The sequence below is a fragment of the Hippoglossus stenolepis genome, chromosome 20, assembly GCF_022539355.2.
Source record: "Hippoglossus stenolepis isolate QCI-W04-F060 chromosome 20, HSTE1.2, whole genome shotgun sequence".
In the NCBI taxonomy this organism is placed as follows: Eukaryota; Metazoa; Chordata; class Actinopteri; order Pleuronectiformes; family Pleuronectidae; genus Hippoglossus; species Hippoglossus stenolepis.
This window is the reverse complement of record NC_061502.1, coordinates 9,126,567-9,145,383: the sequence shown is the minus strand read 5'-3', so window position 1 is coordinate 9,145,383 and position 18,817 is coordinate 9,126,567. Positions and strand designations below refer to the sequence as shown.

At 43.1% G+C, this 18,817-nt stretch overlaps 1 protein-coding gene across 2 annotated transcripts; it reads right to left on the bottom strand.

The window, feature by feature from the left end:
- Window positions 1–476: 476 nt before the first annotated feature.
- On the bottom strand, window positions 477–3,118 carry ccn2a (cellular communication network factor 2a). 2 transcript variants are annotated; one of them, XM_035144588.2, is made up of 5 exons: window positions 2,980–3,118; window positions 2,602–2,818; window positions 2,230–2,481; window positions 1,919–2,130; window positions 477–1,811 (listed from the first exon to the last, which is right to left on the bottom strand). In XM_035144588.2, the coding sequence occupies exons 1-5, from the start codon at window positions 3,040–3,042 to the stop codon at window positions 1,515–1,517; spliced, it is 1,041 nt and encodes a 346-aa protein (XP_035000479.1). In that variant the 5' UTR covers window positions 3,043–3,118; the 3' UTR covers window positions 477–1,514. The 2 variants fall into 2 exon arrangements, with proteins under 2 accessions (XP_035000479.1, XP_047194165.1); XM_047338209.1 differs by having other exon boundaries at window positions 1,919–2,481.
- Between the last annotated feature and the right edge of the window lie 15,699 nt (window positions 3,119–18,817).

The window sequence follows — 18,817 nt, the reverse complement described above, 5'->3', positions numbered from 1 at the left end:
AAGGTCTTGTTCTGTGTGTTATTCAGGTTGTTTTCTGTTTAACAACTCACACACATTTCCTGAACTTCCTTGTTTACTGAAGAAGTAGGTTATTATGCAAGAGAGAGGAATAACCAACACACACGCACACACGCACACATGCACACTTGGGGATCAATCATACAATATTAAAGGATTACAGATTATTTTAATGAGTTTAATTAGAAGACAACTAATTCATTATAAAACAATTTTCCAGATTTTAGTCACTCAGCTGCAGATCTGACAGAGTGACTCTGGTAAAAACGATATTTATGTTCATTATTAATTGTTAATTGCAATATCAGAAAAGTGACAAATGATGCTCTTGTCATATACAGTATGTTGCTAACATGTGAGTCCTGTATGGGAATAAGCAGTAAATGTGTGGAACAGTATTGAAGATGTAGTCATGTTGGCATAGCGAGCAAACTCAGAGACAACAACTGGAGAAGATATTTGTATAAAAATATATAACATTTTATTTCCAGCTACAAAGTAAAACATGTAACATTTTTGTCACACTTCTCAATAAAATAGTGAAAAACACCGTCGACACAAAACACACTATCGATACATTTCGAAGCACAGAACAAATTTGGCTTTTAAATTAACTTAAACTGTACACATATATACATCATTTACACATCAACAATAAAAAAGGAATGAAATTGCAATTCTTCCAGTCTTCTCTCCTATTTTTGTGACAAAATAGTTTCTATAAACACTTGGTTTCTTCCTTCTGACCTGAATCAGTAATAGTCATATCTTTTTTTTTTTTATAATAAAAGTCAACATGTGTCTTTTTTTGTCCTCAGTGCTGTGGCAAAGCCCACTGTGTTCCATATCTAACCCTAAACTCAGCACGCTGCTGCTTTCTCATCCACATGCTGGGCGGAAACTCTGACCTTTCCTCTACACTGGGAGGAGAGGGAACAGCGTCTGTACAGACAAGGCTGACATTCAGGCTAACACAAACACACACACACACGCACGCACACACACAAGGACACATTCAGACCTGTTTGGACAGGGGAACACTGGCCCGCTGTGGTCTGCGTGCTCCCTCTACAGCTGCTTAGAGTTTGCAGGTCTGGTCTGGGGGGCTCTGGGGGTGGGGGGAGTTATCAGACCCCTCATTTTTAGAGGAGTCAAGGTTAAGATAAGGTAAAAAAAAAAAAATGCATACTGTAAAAATTGGATGGGTTTGTAAAAGATAAATCAAGGGGAATGGGCGGAAAACCTGGCAGCAGGTTTGTCAAAAGTAGAAGTTATAGTGCAGGAATCTCTCGGAGTTGCTATGCAACCCTCTGTCTGAGTCTATGTGGCTGATTTGCACCAGCCATAGAATACACAGGCACTTAGACAAGTGTCTGGTCTACTTTTACAATGACAAAATAAAACATGACAAACACATATATACTGAGCTGCAAAATGAGATGGAGTTCTGCTTTGTTTGTTCTTCAAGTCATAAGCTCTGATCGTCCCTCAGTGGCTCAGGCCATGTCTCCCATCATCTTCTTGTAATACATGGACTCGAAGATGTCGTTCTCCCCGGGGCAGTTGTGGTGGCAGGCGCAGGACTTGATGAACATCATGTGCTTCTTCATGACCTGACCATCGGGGCATTTGAACTCCATGGGCAGGGTGGTGGTCCTGTGGGGGGTGCAGCAGCGGCCGTCCAGACACACACCGCAGAACTTTGGCCTGTAGGACTTGGTGGTGGTGCAGCCGGAGATCTCGAACTTCATGGGCTTGGAGAGTCTGGGAGTGCGGATGCATTTTTTCCCTTTCTGCAGGAGGAAAATAAGAACAACATCAGCAGGTGTTCTTTAACTCGGGTGCTCGTATTTTGTATCTAAAGAGCTTGTGAGAGAATCGCAGTTGAACCAAAACTCACCCTGATGCTCTGCTCCAGCTGGGACTCGCAGGGTCGCACCATGCACAGTCGGGTCTGTTTCTCAAGGCGGCAATCGCGGTTGTCGTTGGTGACCCTGGTGGAGATGCCAAGGCCGCAGGTCTTAGAGCAGGCGCTCCATTCAGTAGTCTGAACCAGGCAGTTCTCCCTCATCAAGGAGGGATCTGGGCCGTAGGTCTCCTCCTCTCTGTAGGCTGTTAACACAAGAGCAAACACGGGATTAGAAAGACCGTCCTGATTAAAGCTCATTTCAGCACGAATACAAACACAATGCTGTATGAAGACTAACTCACCAGGTAGAACAGAGCCCATGAAACTGTGTCTGTAGGGAGAATCGCACTCCCACTCCTCACAGCACTTCCCTGGCACCTTCACCCGTCTGGGCATGGGGCAGTCAGGGCTGGGCAGTCGGATGTCCATGGAGCAAAGAGGAACGCAGCCGACAGCTCCATCCAGACAGGTACACTGGTACTTGCAGCTGCTCTGGAAAGTCTCTCCGCTCTTGTAAACCATTCCTCCGAACACACAGGTGGCGCCATCTCGAGCTGTTGGGGGAAAGGACAAGGGAAAAAGGTCACGATACAGTTCTGACACTATGAGGACATTTTGAGGTAGAAGTACTGAAAGGATGAAACTTCTTTTTTTTTTTTTTGCCAGTGGCTCACCTGTGCAGACTCCTATGCGCCTGTTGATGGGGGCTCCGAAGTCGCAGTCGAGCCCTTTGTGGGGGTCACAGACGTCTTTCTCTGTGCACAGCTCCCCCATCTGTTTGGCGCACACCCTGCAGCAGCCGCAGCCGTCCAGCACCAGGCTCACTCCAGGGGCGCACCGAGGGGGAGTGGAGGGGCACACGCACTGGCCACTGCACTCCTGACCTGCAGCCTGAGATAAATAATCATCAGGTAAGTAACAAATCCAGCTACAGATATACACCCAGCACACTAACACCTCAATGTCTGTTAAGATTGGAGCTTGTGTGAAGCCAAGGCTCAATTGTCTTAATCTAAAAGCAATAATATAAATATATGTTTTTTGTCTCTTACCAGGTACGAGAGCATGATGCACAGGAAAGGCAGCAAAATCATTTTCTCCATTCCAGCGGACATCTTTTCTTCCGTGTAGAAATAGGTTCTAGTTTGTCCTTAAGTCGTAAGATGAGGAGGTCTTCCTTTCGTCTTTGAGTTTGAGCTTGAGAAACCTCTTCTGATCAAGTTGATCTCTTGTCTGGTTTCGTCTAGTGGCTCCGGTCGTAGTCTTGTCTTTCGTTCTTTCTTTTCGTGGTGAAAGCTAGAGTTTAGCTTCGGTAGAGGAGGTGATCTGAGTTCTGACCGGAGAGGCGAGCTCCCTTTATACTCGCTGGCCCTCGTTGCACGTCACTGGGGGCTGAATGGAGAGCCAGCCCTGGACAAACATGGACATACTTGGCATTCTTTCCTCGCTTCCTGACCCCCACTCCAGACATCCCACATTCCTGCTGTCTGAAGGCAAGGCTCTGCTGCTCGGCCAAACAACACCATCTCTCTCTCGGAGCAGCTTTCATCTGGAATGGGAGGTTAAGTCTGGTTAGAGACCAGGGACCCCACACTGGGAATTCCTGAAGACTGACTTCACAAACAGACAGCCGGTACCTATAAATATTAATTTAGAAAAAGAAGAAGAAGATGAAGAAGAAGGAGTAGGATGAGAAAAAAAAAACTTGATGGTGGTTCAAAAACCAAAGCACAAAGAGCTTCACATGAAAGAAGAGCAGTCAAAAACAACGGGGTGTAAACTCATAAAAATGCATACACATGCATTGGCGTATAAACGGATTGATGTGTAATGAGTGGTTAAGATTTTGAGCCCAGGACAGCATTCCTCCGCGTTTTCCTTCAAAGGCACACAGACAGTCTCCACTTTAGTAAATTAACAGCGAGCCGCAGGGGAAAGGAAATCCATCCGTGCCAGTAACTTGAGCCTGGTTATCTATCAAGGTGCTTGTTCCAGCTCAGACACTTGGCGAGGGCTTCCGTTCAGCTTTGTCTTCCGTAAATGTGCGGCTACGTCTGGGACACTGCAGTGGCATTTTTGTCCCCTGACATCAGGGGCTGAGCCGCATCTCGGAGTATTACTCTTTTAAACACATGTGGGCGCACGAGCACGAATGAATGAAGCATTGTGATCACAGATGTATGACACGCATCATGATCAGGTTATTTTGTCATGACCTTATTTCAGTGACTTTGACATTTTAAAGCAGATACAGGTAATAAGGATTATTATAAGAAAATACCACAATCTATAAATACTCTATTATAAGTAAAATTGCTGTATTACATAACTGTAAAAGTAAAAGTACCAGAATCAGTACCCTGTCTGTGAGTGATTTGTTATATGTATATGCTAATACCGTTACATCAATGCACAAGTGGTATTTTACTGTTTGACCTGCTCAAGGTGGATATAACTTTATTTACAGCTTCTGTAGGTAGTTAACAATGTTTCCTAAACTAGAGGTCGATGAATCATACGGTGATTATAATGGAGTAAAAAAGGACAAGAAAAAAACCAAGTTACAGATTCACATATTTGTATTTTTGTGAGACATTATATACAATGTGGCCCCACACTACTATAACCTTCAAGCTTTGAATTTGTATGTGAAATCTTTATTTTGAAAAGTATTTAGTTACTTCGGTTGTCAAACAATTGTGAGGAAATAAAACACACATTTCCCTGTGAAGTTTAGTAGAGTGCAAGTGTAAAATACTGCAAAATAGATATAGTCAAAGTACATGTACTTAGATTTTTTATAGCTGTACATAAAATATCCCCACTGCAAACTGGAACCCACCGGTCCAACATAAATTACAATAATACAAGTTAGTTTGAGCATCCAAAAACTCCTCTTCATTTAGATTTCCCTCTTTGCGAGGCAATAAATTATCCAAGTCAGAAACCTATCCTGACAGATTCAGCGAATGATAAATGTAACATGTGCGATTTATGCTTACAGTGATTTATTTCTGTGACTGAATACTACAAGATGATCCTGATGGTCAGTCTCCTGAGTTACCTGAGCCGAAAGGCACGGCCCTGCCAAGGTATGCAGGACGGGGAATTTTGGGGGATGAAGGCTAATGTTCTCAGTTAATGGCATTTCCCGAAATTGGATGTTTGTTGATTCGAGCATTATTAGGCTGCTTCTCTGACTGTGTGTGCGAGGGCGACGGATTTTGCTGAACACAAAGGCCGTGGCTTCAGTTTCACGTTTGACATAAACTTTTGACTCCACTGGGTCTTAGAGGTCAAATTAAAAAATCCTGAGTGGACTTTGGTGGAAGTGCATCCCAGCTCGTGTGGGCATAGATACAACAGGAACAAAGGCTACATGTTCTCCTGATTCTCACCTGCCTAATGAGGTTTAGTCTATGAGCGACTTGAAAGGCCAGGTGTGCCCTGTCCCTAGCCAGGCTTATTTTACTACATCAAACCCCAGAGTGGAGGATTGCAGGAAAGAGGCTAGACGGAGGTTTGTGTATTCTGTATTTCTTTTTTTTTTTTGAAAAAGGGGGATCACACACCAGGCCAGACTCTTATGAAAGGCGGCCCTGCTCCTTCTCCAGCCAGCGAATCGGAAATGAAAAACTCCCAGAGAAACCTGGAGCTGGAGGAATGCGAGGAAGAAGCCAGCAGACTGGGCCGTTACTACGGAGGAAGCGTGCCATATAAGGACGTCTGCTCTTTTCCTAATATGGATATGTTCTCTCCCTACGCTGGCTCAGTACAGTAGGGACTCCTATTAGACCGAGGAAAAACACCGGCGTGAGTGAAAGTGCCGTTTGTGCGGACTATTTTGTCTCTCAAAACAAACCAGAGAAAGTGTGTGTGTGTGTGTTATCAGTCATTGTAGCCACGCTTCACCTCTGTGATATCTAAAGGAAGCAGCTTGATGGAGGAACGCACTCCGGCCACGCTGCACAACAACACTCAAACTAAGATGCCGCTGTTATCTCGCACGTGGGGTAATCTAGCGTCTGTCAGGCTGTTTATGAAGTCAGCGAATCTGACATCACAGGCGAAGTTTTTTGCCATGTTTTTTTTAAAGAAAGTCACTTGAAGATAAAGTCAAATCCTGTTTTATCTTATCTCACCTTTTAATACCTTTGACAGACGGGGAAATTAAAACAATTTGTCAGATCGCATCAAGTCTCACCAAGTAATAGATAAGTGAGGTTATACAAGTTATTATTGAAAAACAACCTGGAAATTAAAGGTTCAGGATCATTTTAAGGTCAACAGCTAAATCAGGCTGCTTCCTGCTTGCTTTCTCTTGAAGAGCCACCTTGAAACTGTCGCTGTTACCTAGGAAGCTGCTATTTTCCCGGATGTTTTTCATGACACAGGCAGTTTCGCCATGTGTTCACTGAGTTCAGCCTGTCAGTCTCTGGGTTTCACATGCAGCCTGCGTACTCACTGTCCTGCAGATCTACATGTGCGGAGGGGCTGACATGCGGTGGCCAAGGGAAACATATGGCTCTGTGTGTGGCGGGCCCAGATATGTCAGGGCTAAGTATAGACCGAGATATTTGTCCAAGAGAGAGTGGCTGTGGGGTAAAAATCAGTCATCAGAACAGTGGTGGTGAAACAATGTCGGGGCAGTCGGTTCAACTCTTGTACTTGTTGGCATCATGGGTTGTAAAACATACCTGTGCAAGATGTTTCATCTCAAACCGTCAACACGTGTGCACATTAGAAAATGCACTGTTCTGTGTGCTATGTCAATGAAGATGTGGTTTGATTGACATTGAGTTAACTGTGAGAAGCCCAAACATACACAACTTTAATTTTCTTGCACAGCAAAGTCGTAAGGTAGATAAATAAACACACCCTCGACCTCTACAAAATAAAACTCCATTGTTAGAAGTTAGATGTGTTTTTTGCCATTACGGGGACACAGAAACAAATTGAACACAGACCAGTGACACTTGGTTATGGTGGAAGCATACGGTAAAATTGTTAGCAAACAGTGGCCTATTTACATATCCAGCAGCACAAACATAAGGAACGACATCAACACTTCCACTTTGCTCCGCTTTGTTCTCCACCAGCTCCTGATGTGAAAATCTGTCTCTTTAGCAGCTAAATGCGTCATTCGTCGAGCAGCTTTCTTTGTCTGTCTTCTGTTTGGTGTTGAAGACAGTGAGTTTTTAGTGTTTGCTTTGCTGACAGCAGCTGCCTGCAGCACGAACGCTGACTAAAGCAGTGAATTGAACCAAAACAGTAAAGTTGTGAAAACCAAAACAAGGAGCTGAAACACACTACAGAGTGGAAGTGTTGGGTCTTAACTCTTTGTGGATTCGTCACCATGAGCGACCGCTTTCTCATACAGGTAGTCATGTGATTCATTGTTAACATGGAAATATTGAGTATAGCTGCTTTAAAGATATCCTAATCCCACCAGCCGGTACAGATTGTCTCAAGAGAAAGAACATCATCATCCCTCATTAATTAAGGGAGGTTGAAGGAGACAAAACTTGACATCCTGTATATAGTTACACTGGAATCTCTGATACAGCTGACCCCAGTATATTCAACAGCAGTTACTTCATGCTTGAAGGAGTGATGCTCCTAATTTGGCTCTGAACTTTGCCGATTTAAGGTCATGTGACCCACACAGCGATTCCAGGTCAAGGCCTGCCTTCTATTTTAGTCCGCAGTTACGCATGTAGTCACCTGCCCCATTTACAGCCTCATTACTTCACCGTTCATTTCATAGTTGCCGTGTGACATCACGGGGCCACATGACTGTGCCAGCTGGGAAGTTTCCAACTTTAGCATCAGCGGAGACGACTCACATTCTCTGACCAGGCAACATTTCTATCTGCCCCCCTGGTGACGACACTGTCCTCATTCAGTCCGTCCTTCAGGTACGGAAAGTGGACATTTTTTCCCCCCTCAGTTTTCTTGGACACCTCATGTGTGTGCAGTTCCATCACACCCTGGTTAATGATGTCACACCTGAGTCTGACGTCACAGAGGCGGCCTCTGTGTCCTCTGGGACATCGTCCGGCTGTTTCCATGGTTCCCGCACACTGCTCATATTCAGTAAAGATGCAGTCAGACCTTCCAAGCACTAAACAGGTAGATAAATATTAAAAGGCCACTCAGTCACAACCAAGAACTCTGCACTAAGGCTTCATTTTTTGGTCCAGATTTGACTTTACTTTCACTGTGGACATTTTTAGGACACGAGTCATCTGTCTTTAATTGGCTTTGTGTACTTTCCATTTTATGCCAGTTTGAGAAATATCTGTGAGGTTTGTTGGATGTGTATTCAAACCATGCTGAAGTAGTTAGTGGACTTTATTTCTAAACTCAGTTGCCAGTTTATAAAGTACACCTTATTAAAACTAAACTAAAGCAGCCCTGCGATAGAAACTCATTTTCATTTTTGTTGATTCTCCAGGCTGAAGTTTAAACTGGAGTGTGTGTGAGTATATGTGGTACAGGTATTACTCATGTTGTGGGGACCTTGATATGTTTACACAGTCACATTATGGGGAATTGTCTCCTCATGGGGACAAAAAGCAAGTCCCCATAATGTAAATCATTAAGATCTAAGGTGAAGACAGGTTTTAAAGTTATGTTTAGGTTGAGGTTAAGATTAAGTTAAGGTTAGGGTAAGGGTTAAGCAAGTAGTAACTATATGGTTAAGGTTAGAGTAAGTCTCCAGGAAATGTAAGTCACTGTAATAAAGTCAAGTCATCGTGTGTGTGTGTGTGTGTGTGTGTGTGTGTGTGTGTGTGTGTGTGTGTGTGTGTGTGTGTGTGTGTGTGTGTGTGTGTGTGTGTGTGTGTGTGTGTGTGTGTGTTCGTGTGTGTTCGTGTGTGTTCGTGTGTATTTCTATATATATACATACACATACATAGTGTTCTACCCTTTTTTCCCTTTTTTGAAGCGTTGGTTGTTTTGGTTGTGTTATCGGCACTCAGCTGTCCATTAAACTAAATTCCATTAGCGGTAGCTGGCAGGATATTTGAGGAATGTTCCATGGCTCTAGCCTTCAAACCAACCATCTATATACCACTCCGTAAACTGAACATGAAACCCAAATCTCAAAACGATTTTCCTGTCTGCATATTTTCTTCCTCTTTGAACTCTCGGGCTGCCTGCAGAGAGACGTGAGGCTGGGAAAGTTGAAAACAATATGTTACCAAACAGGAGAGAGAGCACTGTTATTTTGTACTGTATAGCAACAGCGCACGCAGCCAATAATAAGGCATGCAAAACAAGGGAGCGCTGCCAAGACAGTAGAGTAAGTGTAAAACATTGTGTCATCTGCAGCGTGTGTGCCTCATCTGCATCAGCAAAGTAAACAGGCCAATAAAGATGTGCTGAGGAAGTAAATGGGTGCCGTCTTTTACAGTTTGCAGCCCGCCTGCAAAAACACTTACGGGCAGGATTTTAACACGGATTGGACGGTGATCTGTTGACATTTAACAATGAAGAAGGGACAGGTCGGTTACTGAGAGATGAAAGAGCTGGAAACCGATGGAAAGGTTTCTGAAGCCGGCCTGTGAAGAGACGAGCGGTGGAAACTAATAATGGATCTGGAGCCTGGGATGATTTGTTGAGATTTAACAATGGGGTCGGTGGGCAGAGGAACAGTCAAGATGGAAACTGTTTCTATTTAAAGCCCAGAATGGTGGAAAATGTTCAGGACTGGAAGGCGCACATGAGACCCAATCTGTTTCGAGCTCGGCCCCGAACAAAACAGTGGGGTTTAGGATTACTCGGGATAATGGGGGCCAAGGTATGATATATTGATTAATACCAGAGGGGCATAGCTGGAAGGAGGATCACATTTTTGTATAAATCATTTCGTTAGGGAAATCTAGGGGAATGCATTCGCCAGCCCGTGTTAACAAGGGAAAAGATCTCGCTTTCATCTGACTTGGACAAAGAATCCTTTAACTGGCCGATGCTCACAGGTGGAATCCAACAATAGACTGGTGTGCCTGGGAACATTTGAACAGATATATAACAAGCGGGACTGATGGGTGAGAGAGAGAGTGGAAACTGCCTATTTAAAACCCGTGTCCTGGAAAGTGTTTAGGCTGGAGACAGTGATGAGAATTTGGGCTGTTGGACTCTTTCAACAAACAGCTGAAACTCATCTCAGCTGTAGATTCGCTGCCACACACAGAGATATGGCAGTCAAGTGGTCACAGCTCCATGTGGGTCCAGGATGGCCTCTGCTCTGTTTTCACTGACCTTACAGCCAGAGGTTGTGAGGGTTTCTAAAGTTAGACATTGTGTCGGAGCACTTCCTTTTTTTTCTGAACCGTAAGGGTTAGAAGAAACCAGGCAACCCAACTTTAATTCAACTTCTTTAACCGCTTGTTTATCGCATGAAGTCATCAAACAAATTCACTGTCTTTCTCAAAATTTGAAATGCCTGCTGCTAAATCACACTCTTCGGGTCACAAGACGTCTATGACCCTAAACTTGGCCGGGCCCTTTCCCGGTGTTAGTTTCCAAAAATAGTTTTGGTCCTGCCACACACAGAGTTACAACCACAACAGAAACATTTGGAGCTCATTTAGAGGAACTGAGAACGGCAGGTTGTTGAACGTCTGTTCATTTTGTGAAACATCCCATCGGCTTTAGACTTGGGGCCTGTTATGAAAGTCTTCTGGAAGCTGGTGAAAGGAGAACTCAGGCAGCAGCTGATGTCTTAAGCAGATGGTTTTAATGTAGACTTGATGCATCAAGGAGACCAGAAGGTGGAACAATATACAAACGCTAACAGAGTAACATGAGCAATTGTCACCTCCAAGCCTATAGATGTCTCCCACAGCATCCCCGTATATCTTCCTCTACTTGCGTCACCCGTTCTAACAGCACATCCATGAATGGCTAGAATTGCTGTCACTCTTTATGTTACATGGAGGTGTTCGCAAATCCTATTGACAGTTAAGCCTAAGGTATGTATTCCTAAATCACATTGCGTCATCACGTCCTGCCACTGGTGAAATAAGCAAAAGAGAGGAAGTTGGTGTGAGTTGAAGTTGGTGCCTCTCTGTCTCGGGGCATCTGAGTTAGATATGAAAGTCCCTCAACGTAGACACTACAATGCACTGTTGGTTGGCCCTTTATCTATAACCTGACCTTGGTACTGCTTGGAGAGAGAAGGGAGTGTGTGTGGGATTAGACAGGCACTATTAATATACATTATATACATAATATATAGTGGCATATACAGTAATGTGTGAGGATGCTCAGAAAATCCTCAATGGGGCCCAAGGAAGTGCAGTGTCGAATTCAGTGTGATTTGGATTCATTTGGGCTTATGATCAAATTTGAATAAAGAGGTGACCGACGCTCTGTAGCAGCAGCAGCTGAGACTCATCATGCCTCAACCACTGCAGGTCACTTTCACAGTTGAAGTAAGACAGCTGCAACCAGCGTCACCTAAGGCCAAACAAAGACCATTCCAAACAGGTAGCTTTACAACGGACATCGCACCAGTTTGCTAAATTAGGCTAACTGCTAACAAGCTCTAGCACGACGCCACATAGCAGACGGATAAGAGATTGGTATCATTCTCCTTATAGGACTTGCAAGTACTTTAACACGATAACAATTAGCGCTATTACTGATATAGTCTTCTAGGAAAATATAAAAATAAAAATGTTTGACCCAAAATTGCACATATGTGAAGCGACTGAACTCAAACACAGTGCTTGTTTCTGGTTGGACTCTGTTGTAAAGATTTATTCTTGTTTACCAGCAGTAGGTACATTTATTGGACAGGATCAAGGGTGTTCAGCCACATTCAGCCATACAGCCTCCACTCTACGTGTGTGTGCTAGAGCCATGTTCTTTCTTTTTTGCCATAAACCTGCCATTTGAACATGCAAAATTTGGATTTTAGATCCTAACAACCTTGAACAGATTTTTTTCTATCAAAGGTTTCTCACAACATGTTTTGCATTTAATCCAGTGAGGTCTGACTTTCCATTTCTGCAGGAGATGTGCTTCTACAGCACCACAATCGGTCACTGTTTGAACATAGTTATTTTTTTTCCTTTCAAAGTCACTTTCATCATCCAGTTACAAGAAGACAAATAACCTCAGCAGGTTCTTTTTTTTTCAATGTTCTCAATATACTCAACTTGTGGCCGAGGGAGTGAGACCACATCCGAACTTTTTTTCAGGGTTCGAATTAAAAGAAATCCATGTGAACAGTTTGAATTGAAAGACTTGTGTGTAAATACATATTCTGTAGTTCTGTGAGGCCGCCGCTTCCCTGCAGGAATGTCAGCTTCCCCCTATTAGCTTGGCACACGACTGCATACCTCGGCTAATTAGCTTCCTGTAAAAGCCTTGAATGAAAACATTGGCTTTAATCACACGCTGCCACTTTGTCTCATTCGCTGCCAAGGTAAATGTTACTTCAAGCGCAGAAAAAAACACACGTTTTCATTTGTGGGTTCTGCGCTTCCCCGACAGGTGTTTCAAGCCGTGATGTGCCGCGATCCAGGTCAAGACTTCCCCTCACCATTCCTCAACATCAAATAAACTCACACTGTTTTTCTATCATTAGACATTTTAAAGGCTTTCATTAAATTTGTGTGCTGTTTTTCTCCTGCATGCTGAGGTTGGCTGAGATGTCAAACTGGTCTTGAGAGTGTGTGCTTACTGTCTGTTTTACTGGATGGTTTGGCTGTCAGCGGGAGAACTGTGCCCTCATACACTCTCGTATAAAACTCAGGGGGCGGCTTTTTAGGGCTTGTTTCTTTAAAATCAGAAACTGAGTGATGAGTAATTGTTTTATTATTTAGCAGCTGCTTGCCACCAATCTCCATTTATGGCACCGAAATCAAACATGAGTATTTTTGAGCTGTTCACCAGCACATAGCTCACATTGTTTTAGACTGAAAAGGGAAGAGTTAAGACATAACAAGATTTTTCTTAGCCACCATGGATACAGATACATATGAAGTTCAAAGATAATTCATATTAGCGCTGGTACCTCAAGGTCCTTATAGTACCTGTTCAGATGCCTTTGATCATATCACATTATCCTCAGAGAGTTTTTGCTGTCATTATCGCATTGAGGCTACATCCCATCCATACTACTCTGTTTTCATTTGAAAATGCTGTTTACAATTTTTAAAATCAGTTTATTCCCCCATCCACAGACAACAGGGTCAGCAACGCTTGTCATTGAATATCCATGTTGTGTTCTACACTGGTAGTCGAGGCTAATAGCGGTTGTTCTCTTTCAGAAGTTGTCATGTGATAGGATCTTGACAAAGGAAACGTCGTGACCAAAAAGACCCAATCAGCAAGCGGTTGTGACTGTCTACGTCATTGTTTCTAAACATCTCCGGTTTTGCTCATCCAGACTAAGACACAGCCCTGGAGTTTTCAAACTGAAATGAGACCAGCAGTAATCCCAAACTTTTCCATTTTAGAGGCTCTGAGGACCTATTCATCTTTGCTGATGTAGGTCAGTAAAAGCTTCAGGAATCTGAGGAGTGATTGTTTTCTGAGGTTATAAATTAACTCTGAACTGTAATGTTTAAGCCAATGTGGACAAGAAATCAAATAAAAACCCAGCAAACTGCTGAGGAAGACCATGTGATATCACTGAACATTTTTTAGGTGTGGGTCAAGCTTCAGAATACTGGATCCTACGTTTCCCACAAAGGAACTTGATATTGTATTTTTTGTTAGACCCTCCCTGCCTGGTCAGCGACCACATCTTTCTCACTCCTCATCCCAAAGCTAAGAAAACCCTGATGACATCGTCAGGCTTACATTTTTTAAGACTTGACAAAACTCCTCCCGACATGTTATACAAATCCTGCTGAGAAGTGCTGGGTACTGAGTTCTCTCAGGCTGAGTAATCTCTATAACGTCACTTACCTGTATGTGTAAAAGCTTATGAGAGTCAAATACTAATAACCAGCTTTATATCACATAATAATCAATTTATTAGTACTATTAAATATATCTCATTCATTTTGTTTTGACAAATATGCACCACATCAAATGTATCTGTTTGTTTATGTCAAAACTAGATAATTTACATTAATCTTTGATATATATACTTAAATCTTGTATAGGGGTATTTTAAGGTGAGATTGTGTTGTTTATTAGGAGATGATTATTTGATCGATGAAATAAAAAGCTGTCATGGTACAGAACATCTAATAGATGCTTTATTATTCATAACATATGTGGGTGTGTGTTTGCAAGTTGTCTACTATTCTTATGTAATCAAAAAACAGCAGTAGCACTGCATGACTAAAGTATTTGTATGACCCATTAAGTTCTAACTTAAAAGTATTATGTGTGTGTGGTTTAAACACAAAACCAGCTCCGAGCTTATAGGCTTCCCATACTGGCAATAACATCAGTGAACAGGAAGAAAAAAAACACGCTGTCATCATCTGAAAGAACAATGTTCAAGCCACAAGTGCTCTTATTAGGGAAGTGTGCGACGAGGGCCTCTCAACACCGCTGGAGCTTTGGCGTTACCGGTGAAACCTGGTCGGGCCCTCTGGCAGCGGAGACGAATGCCAGCGTCTGGGTGGTGTCTCCAGCAAAAGCACATTCGAGGTCAACAATAGATCTGTCCTTTGATGAAGTCGTTAGTGCCGAACACGGCGAAAGGGAAAAGCTGTTTTTCTGACGTGGCAATGAGCTAAATGTGAAAGATTAGTGCGAGGACGACTGTTCCTTCACAAACAGCTGTGAAAATATTGGTCTTCGAGGCTTTCCCTCTCGCTAAGGCCGTCAGTGTTAACACAAATGTGTTTGTACCGATATCAAGGATTAAAAAAAACAATGTTGTTTGCCGCTTCATGAGATGTTGGATGGAATAACGAGCTGTGCATCTGCGAGAGGTGGTTTGGTGAACAAATACTGATTTGGGGAGAGAGTTGTTGCTGTGCCTTATAGAAACAGCTTGGCCAGGTTTCCCATCTGCTCTAATTGTTTCCAGATATGCAGTTTCTGCACAGTGGCTAACAGGACCCCTCCCTGTCTGTCTGTGTGTCTGGAAAGAAAGGCCTTTCCCCATCTGTCTGCAAGGTCAGACTGCAGCCTACACCCTCGCCCCATGTCTGTTTGTCTATCTAGTGGCAATCTGACCCCTCCATGCTGATATATGTGCCCGTTGGCCGGCTCCGCTTACACTCTCTTTTGCTAAAGGTATCTCCCACAGTATTGTGCTTTCTGTGGATCCTGAGGAGAATGACTGGTGCTTTTGTGAAGGTAATGATGACCATGAGAGACGCAGCGATGCATTTTTTGATTAGTTCAGCAATTTGTCAAATTGAGGGACAGGACAATGAAGATTTGTTGGCGAAGATACAAGAACGGGTCAGAATAAGGTCAGGTTATGCATAACTTAAACCACTTAAGAATCCTGAATAGAATAATCCGTAAGGCCGAAGATGATGATTGTACGACACGTAAGCCAATAAAGTTTGCACCCAAACTTTATTGGCTCTTTTCCGACCATTACAGTATCCTTCCTCCAAGATTTGTGGTAATCCATTCTGTAGTTTTTGCGTAAACGAACAAACGCGGACACCAGAGTTAATGATGGCAGCAAAAGATACGAATGCACTTTGAATAAGCATTGAAGGGAAAGATGTCACAACAAAAAAATGTGATGCATCAAATGTATTCATTTAAACAGCAGACACAGTGTTGCTAACCCTTGCACAGTAGTGGAAGTGTAACCTGTGGAGAAAAGCATATTTATCAGGTTTGACTGGTGAATTCATGCAGGTATGACTCTCTCCCTGTTCATTTCGAGCCTGGTACTGTTTTCCTGAAATACCTGGCTGCAGAGTGGTGAGACTTTCCAATGACGACTGTGGCATTCATGCACTAGCTAAGAGGACAGAGTAAGGGTCTATCTCAACGCTGAGAGAAGAAAAACATCCAATTGTGTCCTCTGCTGACAGGGTGTTTTTTTTCTTTTTTTTCCTACCTTGCAGCATACCTGTTCACCACCGGCTGACAGTGGAAAATATCATGCCCTCATCATCCTCCCCTTCACAACAACATGGAATATTCCCCAGCTGGAACAGCGGACGGCGGATTCCTCAGCAGAGTGAGGAGGAAGTGATGACGCAGGAAGGTGTCATCGCTCAGCTTGCTGTCAAACCCCAGCAGCGGATGACCCGAGTTTCACATGCTTCTCCTACCGCATCAGCGCGGGCCCACAGAAATATGTTTTCCACTCTCAGCAGGAGTGAATCAGAGCAAAAGACGCAAAGAAAGGTTGAAAATAGCAACGTGGTTGTAAATAAGTGGTGATTAACGGTGACGTCAATTTGGGAGCGATTGCAATTCAAACAACAGTTTCCTCCACAGAACCACATCTTTCTTTAAAAAATCATAGTATTACATAACGGCCACGATCTTGAAGGAGTAGTTTAACATTTTAGGTGATGTGTTCATTCACATTCTCGCCAATAGGATTAGATGAGCAGACTGATACCGCCGTCATGTCTGTATGCTAGAGGTGAAGATATAAAGAGCCAAGAGATGTGAAGTCATTGTCCTAAGAAATAGTCCAACACTTGCCCTCTTGTAAAGCTGTTGTCATATGTTCAGACGGTTTTATAAGACGGACGATGTGTCTCCTCTTCCTCCCACTATCCAGAAATGAAGCCAAACTATCCTGGATATTAAAGCTGCAATAGCAATTGGCTGCTCGACCAATCGTGAGTCGGTCTCAGCTGTCAATCATGCATGTTTGACCCCATTTTATAGCCTCAAATAATTCATTAAAACCAAACTCAACAAAGCAATTGAACACTTGAACATGCATCAGTGTGATAAAAAAAAAAAACTAACGTGAACACTTTAATTCATTTGACGTGCACTCCGATGTTTTAATTTTGTCCATGTCCAATTCACTAACATGAAGGAAGTGGGATTTATGTAATGTACTGCAGCAAGCCACCAGGGGGTGATCAAGCAATTTGGCTTCACTTTTGGGGAATAGTCATGTTGTTTATCTTTATATACAGTATATGGATGAAACAGACAAGATGTAACTAAATCCACCCTTGTGTGGGTGGATTTATTTACTTTCGGACGTGTTAATTAAGTAAACTGTCTCCTGTCTACTGATATATAATGAACCACAAGATATTCACCAAGAAAAAAATATTATATGCAATGTGTTGAATAGCTGCTTCAAGTTTCTACTTCATAAACTTGAGGTTGTCACTTGTGAAATAAACTCTCACAAATAGCCCAAAATACATCATAGCAACACGAACCCGCATATTGCTTTCAGCATTTCTACTTTATCAGAAATTTAATCCAGTTAAAGTATCATCGTCTACATGTGCTGCGCCGTAATGTGGCTCTTGCATTAGCCGTGAGCTCACTGCCATTTTTCCAGCTGTATCCAGTCACTGGCAGCGCATAAATCCATCAGCAGCAGAGGAGGACGAGGCGATGACGCAGAAAGGAATTATCACTTTTGTGTCAAAACCAGTGGCAGCAAACTCGGAGTTTATACAATTGATGCAACACATTTTATTGATGTGACGACATAAAGAACACAGTGTTTTCATTGCCAGAGTATTGTAGTGTTAAATTGCTGTTTTCCAGCAAGCCCGGATGAGGTCAACAGACGCAGGTATTATTTCTAAATCTGGGAAACGTCGGACTAAACCACTTCTTAAAGGCATTTCAGCATTTCAGAATCCTACAGGATTAAACGCCGAGGCCCCACTCGCTAAGAAGGAGCGTCCTGTACTATAAAGCAGCAGAGCCGGGGCCCCTTGTGAGGTCTCACTTACGGCACAATGATTGAAGGGTGCGACGGTTACGTAACGACGAGGTGTTGTGTGATGCTGTGTGAATATGGAGCCTTGTCCCCTGTGAGGAGAACCTATGTAGGGCATGTCTGACAGGTAGGTGTTCTGTCACAGCGCGTCAATACGCAGCTTGTCTCAGGGGCCGGTGTCAGACTCCTTCTGGTGGCAACACATTTTTCTTTTGTGTAATTATCCCTCCAGTTTCCATTTTTTTTTCAATATTCACTCAATCTAATTTCAGTTTCGACATTTCTCTCCTTTTCGTTGTCTCCTTCATCCAAATGCTTTGTCTCTTTTCTCTCCAAACATCGTACACTGGCCGTTTCTTATACATCACACATACAGAGTAGTTTTTATTCCACCTGGTATGTTTTAACTGTACGGGCAAAAAAGCCAAGCCTCACTTTGCATATTGACGTTCACTCAGCATGTATAAATGTAAGATCGCCCCTTTCTTACCCTGCAACCTTTTGTGGTTGACTGTATTCTACTTTACCATCGCTTCTCACGGCAACTGTTCTCAGGTATGTTTTTCTCCTGCCTTTTGGACGTGTGGTTTAGTGTGGCTGACGGGGCGGCAGGCAGCTCTCCTGGCTCGCCGTGTTTATGCAGGTGCGGGACATTCAGGACACACCGCCCTGCGGAGTATTTTGGAGGGGCTTTTCAGAGCAGCCTACACTGCAGTATAAGAAGGGGCCGCCTATATGTGGCATTTGGTGGGACTGCCCAGAAATGGCATTTCCTCAGGTTACTGGAAATGTGGCAGTAAAACGGTTTTGAAAGCGAGTCAAAGACATCAGAGTGAGAATTGCTTTAATGGCAGGCGAGAAAATGATGCTCAGAAATACGTCGTCATCAACAACAACCACCAAGCCTCACAACGTGCATCAGATCATCCACCATATATACTTAACCTTTATAATGTTTCATCTAAAAATAATGTATGTCTCAAAAAGGGTTCTTAAACATACTCTGGACACATCTGAACAATCTGAACTCTGATTTGCTGTCAGCTGAGAGTAGTGAAAATCTA

Excerpts from the sequence above, each read along its gene's own strand:
- ccn2a (XM_047338209.1), bottom strand. The coding sequence starts at position 3,042 with ATGTCCGCTGGAATGGAGAAAATGATTTTGCTGCCTTTCCTGTGCATC. Across the intron at positions 2,819-2,979 it reads GCATCATGCTCTCGTACCTG|GCTGCAGGTCAGGAGTGCAG; the intron begins GTAAGAGACAAA and ends TATTTATCTCAG. Across the intron at positions 1,812-1,918 it reads AGCTGGAGCAGAGCATCAGG|AAAGGGAAAAAATGCATCCG; the intron begins GTGAGTTTTGGT and ends TTCCTCCTGCAG.